The sequence below is a fragment of the Podarcis cretensis genome (genome assembly GCF_951804945.1).
Source record: "Podarcis cretensis genome assembly, chromosome: 17".
Taxonomy (NCBI): Eukaryota; Metazoa; Chordata; class Lepidosauria; order Squamata; family Lacertidae; genus Podarcis; species Podarcis cretensis.
In genome coordinates this window covers 42,330,604-42,337,201 of record NC_137187.1, presented here as the reverse complement: position 1 = coordinate 42,337,201, position 6,598 = coordinate 42,330,604, and the positions used below count along the sequence as shown (strand labels likewise).

Here is a 6,598-nt window from a genome sequence, read left to right as displayed (position 1 = left end):
TTTGCGGGCTCAGAACACAGTTTTGTTTACCAAAAGAAACGTCTCTTGAATTACGTAGACGGGCGAGCAGTTTCTAACGAGAGGAATCCTTTTTTTGGGCCTAAAAGAAGCACGTTTTCTTTCAGTTACAAGATTCCCCCTCTGAAGGGAACCCGGATGTAGCAGCCGGAAGTCGCCTTCCGCACCTGCGCAGTCTGCGCCCCGCCTGCGAGCGCGCGTGCGCCATAGAGTCTGCCGAGCAGAGCGCCCCCGCGCCTGGCCTTCCCTCGGGTCCCGGCCATGAGCTGAGAGACGCGCCGGGCGAGGCTGGGTGGCGGAGCGCCCCGCGTCTCCTGGTTTCCGCGGGAGGAAGGCGGGCGGACGGGCGGGCGGGCGCAGAGTTGCCGCGCTTGGCGGTGGCGCCGATCTCTCTCCCCCCCGCAGGCTGTGGCGTCGAAGCTCCCGCGGGCAGCTGGCCGGGATGCCGGGCGAGCGGCAGGTGCAGGAGAAGGTGCTTCAGTACGAGGCCTTCGTCAGCGAAGTTCTGCAGAGGGATCTCCGGTGAGTGTCTCCTTCCCGGGCGCCTCTCACGCCACCTCCGGCTGTGAGATAGAGCCCCTCGGTTTCTTTGCTCCGCTTTCTGCTCGTGCTTCCAGACCGTTGTTGGTGTTTCTCCCCAGGAAGGTTCTGGAGCAGCGGGATCAGGTCTATGAAAAGATGGCTCAGTACCTGCAGCTCAAGAATATTATTGAGCGGTTGCAGGTAACTAAAAACTTCTTTAAGTTGTTTACAGCACATTACACAGAAAGATCTGCAGCAGTGTTCTGCGGGGGTTTAGATGTAGGAGACAGCAGGGTATTGCTTGTTACTTACTATAACAGCTGTTTTACTCCAGAGAGCAGAGATCGATCTGTAAACGTTTCTTCCTTTTCTCCTAGGAGACAGGAAACCAGGAGCTGACAACTCAAGTGGATCTAGGCTGCAATTTCTATGTCAATGCAGAAGTGTGAGTAGCACAAAGACAGAGCTCATCTGTATCCATTTTCACATGTATTCTTGCCCCTTGACTTCCTGTCTGCTCCAGTGACAGGAGAGAGCTGTCTTTGATATAAAAAGTAAGGATTGTGCCTAGGGCTGGGTGATATATAAATATATTGTCCAAAACTGGTTTGAAATCCATATTGTGATAACTGTTTCATAACTTTTGACCTGGCAATATATCGTGAATCATGGTGTGTCTGCTATGCAAAAATCACACGGGGGGGGGGGTGTGTGAAGCCAGCCAGTGCTTCTCTTGATTTCTGCAGCCCCTGTTAACTCTTAACGGCTCAGCTCTCCCCTGCCTCCTGCATTGGGCGGTGAATCACAAGAACAGGCACCGGCAAAAATCACAATGTGGGAAAAACCCTGAAGTCAGGCAGTTCCTCTACATAACTCCATCCTTGTTTCAGATATCATGATATATTGCTGGTATATCATGATGCTGAAAACCAGATACTGCCTGGCCCTATTTATGGCAGGGATGGGGAGCTGCAGTGCCAAACGGATTTTCCAGGCCTCTTTGTTTATTGCATTTATATACCACCTTCACCCGTCGCTCTCAGAACAGTTCACAACATAAAAACACAATATACATAATAAAAACAAGAACAAAACAAACCAATAATTCCCCTTCCCCCATCCCCTCCCACAACGTATTTAAATGGGTATTGGATGTTAAATCAGCCAAGGCCTGGTTGAAGAGGAATGTTTTCACCTGGCTCCTAAAGGTGCATAATGAAGATATCAGCTGAACCTCCCTGGGGAGAGCATTCCACAAATGGGGAGCCACTGCAGAGGAGGCCACTTCTCATGTTGTCACCCCCCTGGACCTCACGTGGAGGAGGAAAGCAAAGAAGGGCCTCAGAAGATGATCTCGGGGTCCATCTGTCCTAAGGATTCTCCCCAGACCACACCCATCACCTGACCTTCACACTGTCCTCAAGTGCTTTTGCCATGTGAAATATTTATTTCAGTTGTGCAACTACAGTATAAACTACTATACAAAAAGAAGAATTGCACCTAATGTTTTGCCTATGGAATCACCCACAGTTGGCATGTGCCCCACAAGGGAATGTATCATATTTTTTGCTCTATAAGGCGCACCCGAACATAAGACGCAACTAGTTTTAGAGGAGAACAAGGAAAAAAAATTCTCTCCTTCTCTGCTCAGCGCCTCTCCAGCAAAGCAGGAGGAGAAATGGAAAGGGCTCCGTTTCTCCTGCCGCTTCGCTGAACGGGCGCTGCGCAGCTTTCCCTCTCTGTGCAGCGCCCCTTCAGCGAAGCGGCAGGAGAAGCAGAGCCCCTTCCACTTCTCCCCCCGCTTTGCTGAAGGGGCGCTGACCAGAGAGGAAAGCTGCGCAGCACCTTTCCAGCGACGCAAAGCCAGGAGAGCAAGAGGGATCGATCCCTCTTGCTCTCCTGGCTTCAGCGCAAGCAATGCAAAGCCTCCTGAGCACAGCGGGAGGCTCCCGCTGTGCTCAGGAGGCTTCGGGTGGCTATCCCTGAAGCCAGGAGAGCAAGAGGGATCGGTGTGCACCGATCCGTCTTGCTCTCCTGCCTTCAGCAAAAGCTGCGCAGCCTGCATTGCTCCATAAGACGCACACACATTTCCCCTTTTTAGGAGGGGAAAAGGGTGTTTTATAGAGCGAAAAATATGGTAGTTCTCAATTGAAAAAGGTTCTGCACATCTCCTTCATGGCATCCTTGCGTGTAAGGAAAGTGTGACACTAGGATCCTAAAAGTTGAGAAAGGGCAGAAGGCCAGTTAATCCAACTCCCTCTAACAAAGCAGGCATCTCTGGATAATCCTACTCAATCCAGATTATGTGCCACAATCAGAAAGCAGATGTGTTGTGTATGTGTATGACGTTTTTCAAGCTTCAGATGCCTCAGGCAGGCAGACAAATTGTGCTTCTTGCTGAGGGAAGCTGAGGAATCTACTATGGAGGGGGAAGTAGATAGCTTTCCTCATTATTGGAACATCTGTCAGTCATTGAAGGCATATTTTACCTTTGCCACAAGCTAACCAGATAACCCAGCATCTCTCAGTCTCAGTCTCCCATCGGCAGCATGGGGATAGTAACACGGCCTGCTTTTCAGAGTTATTGTAAGATTTAGTGGAACAAGCTGTGTGAAATACTTTGGACACTTTCACTGCTTTATAAATGTTATTCATGAGAATGTGAGTAGCAGTTTAAGGAGGATTTCAGCTAACTGAATCAGGCTGGGCTAACTGGATCAGGCAGTGGTATGTGGTACCAAACAGTGAAAAAGTTCCTGAAGTCCTGTAAATGCCATCTTGGTAGTCAAGATAACAACAGGATTAATGGTTGGACTACGCAGAATTAGATAAATTAACAGGAAGGATTTGAAACCTGCAGGACCAGAAATTCTCAGAAGACTGGAATAAATTTACGAACTATTTGAAAAGCAGTTGTGATGAACAGATTACGTTAGTAGGTTTGCAAGAAGTTTTGTAAGGGGAATTATTTGAAATATTGCAAGAAAGACAATGAGGAGAAATATTAGTCAAGGATAATTAAAGGTAATATGAAATTAAATGCATAATAAGTGATAAAAATGGAAAATAATCAGAGGTGTTGACGGAAGTCTAAAAATATTGTATGAGAAGTTATGTTGTATGACTGTTGGAATTGATATGTTAAAAATTAATAAAAACGTGTGTGTGTGTGTGTGTGTGTGTGTATATATTGGTTATTTGCTGCAAGAATGAGCTCATATGTACCTATCTGCTTGCTTAGAAATTTTGATTTAGCTAGTCAGGAGACTAGCTGCCTGCCTGTCCGCTACTTCCTTTTCTGAGAGATGGGTGAGAGTTGGGAAGGGGCCTCTAAATTAGGGGTGAGTTAATTGGGCTGTTGAGGCCAGCTAACATAGCTTGCATTTTGTATATTAGCCTCTTGCGGACAAATTATGAGGAGGGCTTGCCATTTTCACTTTTTTCTAATAAAGCACTAGAATTGATCACTCTAGCATTTTTGGTGGCCCTGCCTCAAACCACTCACACAGAGACTCCTTTGGGCTTGTGGATCAGGACAAGTGGAAAAGGGAGATCGGCTCAATCTGTGCAGAAGAAACTAGGAAGTTAAAAGCCAGGTCTTTCAGGGAGGAATGGCAGGGTAGCTGCTGTAGCTCAGGCTCAACCTTTGCAAGGCCAAACACCTCTCTACCCAGCTGGTATAAGTATTTTGCCCTTGGGAAAACAGTTGTTTTCTCTTACAAGAAAAAAATAACATTCATTAAACATATTCGTTAATTTCACCATGCACCCAATATCCCATATTTTTAGTAATGCATTCTTCCAAAGTAAGTGTTCCCATTTATACTCGGTGGTATAAATTCATGCCATTTTAAATACCTTTTCTTCCCGCAGGCCTGATGCCTCCACCATATTTGTAGCACTGGGTTATGGGTTCTTTGTGGAGTTGACTCTTCCTGAGGCGCTTGCTTTCATTGAGAAGAAGAACAAGCTACTAACAGAGTGAGTAGAAGGAATTCAGTTGTCCCACTGTGCCCCCCCCCCATGCTATCCAAGGAATCTTAGTTGGCAGGCCTCACAAGAGCACTCTTCAATAGCTTAGGGTGACGATCTCTTGCAACCAATTATCTTGCTAATGCAAGCAGACCACGCTTTGGGAATGCAGATGGCAGGAGCCCCCCAAAGCAATGAGAAGAGCCAGAAAAGCACAGGTGAGATCTCTTAGATGGAAACAAGCAAACTCTGCCCTCTCTCTCCTTGTGCCACTTAGTCTGGAGCATGTTTGTTTGAAAGTAAAGTTCCACTGTGTTCAGTGGGCTCAGGCAAATTCCTCCCGGTATAGCATGTTGCCCTAATTTGTGAATGGTCCAAGAGTCTTTAGATCAGGCTTCTTCAACCTCGGCCTCCAGATGTTTTGAGACTACAATTCCCATCATCCCGACCACTGGTCCTGCTAGCTAAGGATCATGGGAGTTGTAGGCCAAAAACATATGGAAGGCTGAGGTTGAGGAAGCCTGCTTTAGAGTTTCAGGCTGCATCCACCCTCCTTCCTTACCCACAATTTCTTCTGTCTCCAACAGACTCAGTGAAGCCCTTACCAAAGACTCTGCCAAGATCAAAGCCAATATTCGGATGGTTTTAGAGGTAATGATGGGTGTTCCTTGCTCCAAGCAGACAGATTCCTATTGGGCAGGAATCCAGCAGGGGAAGGAGGAAAGCAGCAGAAAGTTGTGGCCTGCTTTTCCTTGGAGTGCTGCCTATGGTGTGGGAAGCATGTTTACTTCTGGTGCATAGGACTGGCTGGTGGCGCTGGGATCTAAACCACTGATCGGAAGGTCGGCAGTTCGAATTTGCGCAACAGGGTGAGCTCCCTTTGCTCTCCCAGCTCCTGCCAATCTAGCAGTTTGAAAGCATACCAGCATGAGTAGATAAATGGGTAGGTAAATGGCATTTCCATGTGCTCTGGCACTTGCTGTGGTGTTCTGCTGTGCCAGAAGCAGTTAGTCATGCTAGCCACATGACTTGGAAAGCTGTCTGTGGGCAAATGCCAGCTCCCTCAGCCTGAAAAGCAAGATGTGCTGCACCCCATAGCACTTAACTTATGGTGCAGTATGAAAGAGATGCTCTAGGAAATCAGTAGACCATCCTAGGCTCAGACTGTCTTTCTCCCACTCCCAATTCCTCTCTGCAGGGCTTGCATGAACTCCAAGGTCTCCAAGATTTGCCTGAGGAGACCAGAAGGGACATCTTCCTTTAGGCACCAGCCCTTCCTAGAGGGGACGTTTTCAATGATATGCTGGAAGAAGAGTTAGTCGCTTGGGCATTTTGGTGGTGGCAGCAGGAACTGCGTTTGTAACTGAGGAAACCCTTATGAGTTTGGTAGGGTGAATGTACTTACAGGGACAGCAGATTGGAGAGTTTGAGAGAAAACAGTTTCTCTTGGGGTGGTTGATTTTACTGCTCCAAATATTCAACCCTTCTCTGCCTCTGTTTCCCCAGGAACTGTGTCTTAGTATAAGTTCATCTCAATTTGCAAAAGTAATAAATAAAGATGATTATTTCAGTTGGTTGTCTTTTTGCCCCATTCTTCCACCCACCTTCCCATTGGTTTGCGTCTCCGCTCCTCCACATGCAGCTGCTGGGTGACCTTGGGCCAGTCACACTTCTCTGAAGTCTCTCAGCCCCACTCACTTCACAGAGTGTTTGTTGTGGAGGAGGAAGGGAAAGGAGAATGTTAGCCGCTTTGAGACTTCTTCGGGTAGCGATAAAGCGGGATATCAAATCCAAACCCTTCTTCTGTCATTTAGTCTTAGAGAACATTGGCCCATATTTGTTTTTACCTTGCTGAGTATTAAACCACCGAAAGGCAATTGTGAGGAGAAAGTGGGTATACTCAGGGAGATTGTCCACTGACAGGAGGCCCCACCTCAATAAATTAGTTTCCAAACAAGGATAGCTTTCACTTTTCTATTATCCTGTTCAAAAACTGATACCTTTTCATGTTGGTAGAAATTTTCAGTATTGCAGAAATTCTGCTTTGTAAGTGACATTTTCCTTAGAAGCCAAATCAAATGGATTG

At 47.1% G+C, this 6,598-nt stretch overlaps 1 protein-coding gene across 2 annotated transcripts; it reads left to right on the top strand.

Moving 5' to 3' along the window:
* The first annotated feature begins 373 nt into the window (after positions 1 to 373).
* UXT (ubiquitously expressed prefoldin like chaperone) lies at positions 374 to 6,082 on the top strand. Of its 2 annotated transcripts, XM_079958849.1 has the most exons (7): positions 374 to 409; positions 442 to 540; positions 660 to 741; positions 918 to 985; positions 4,414 to 4,521; positions 5,100 to 5,163; positions 5,711 to 6,082. In XM_079958849.1, exons 2-7 carry the CDS (start codon positions 461 to 463, stop codon positions 5,774 to 5,776), a joined length of 468 nt encoding a protein of 155 aa, XP_079814975.1. In that variant the 5' UTR covers positions 374 to 409; positions 442 to 460; the 3' UTR covers positions 5,777 to 6,082. The 2 variants fall into 2 exon arrangements, with proteins under 2 accessions (XP_079814975.1, XP_079814974.1); XM_079958848.1 differs by having other exon boundaries at positions 408 to 540.
* The last annotated feature ends 516 nt before the right edge of the window (positions 6,083 to 6,598 follow it).

Coding starts and splice junctions, on each gene's coding strand:
- UXT (XM_079958849.1), top strand. CDS start 461: ATGCCGGGCGAGCGGCAGGTGCAGGAGAAGGTGCTTCAGTACGAGGCC. Junction 541..659: donor GTTCTGCAGAGGGATCTCCG/GTGAGTGTCTCC, acceptor GTTTCTCCCCAG/GAAGGTTCTGGAGCAGCGGG. Junction 742..917: donor ATATTATTGAGCGGTTGCAG/GTAACTAAAAAC, acceptor CTTTTCTCCTAG/GAGACAGGAAACCAGGAGCT.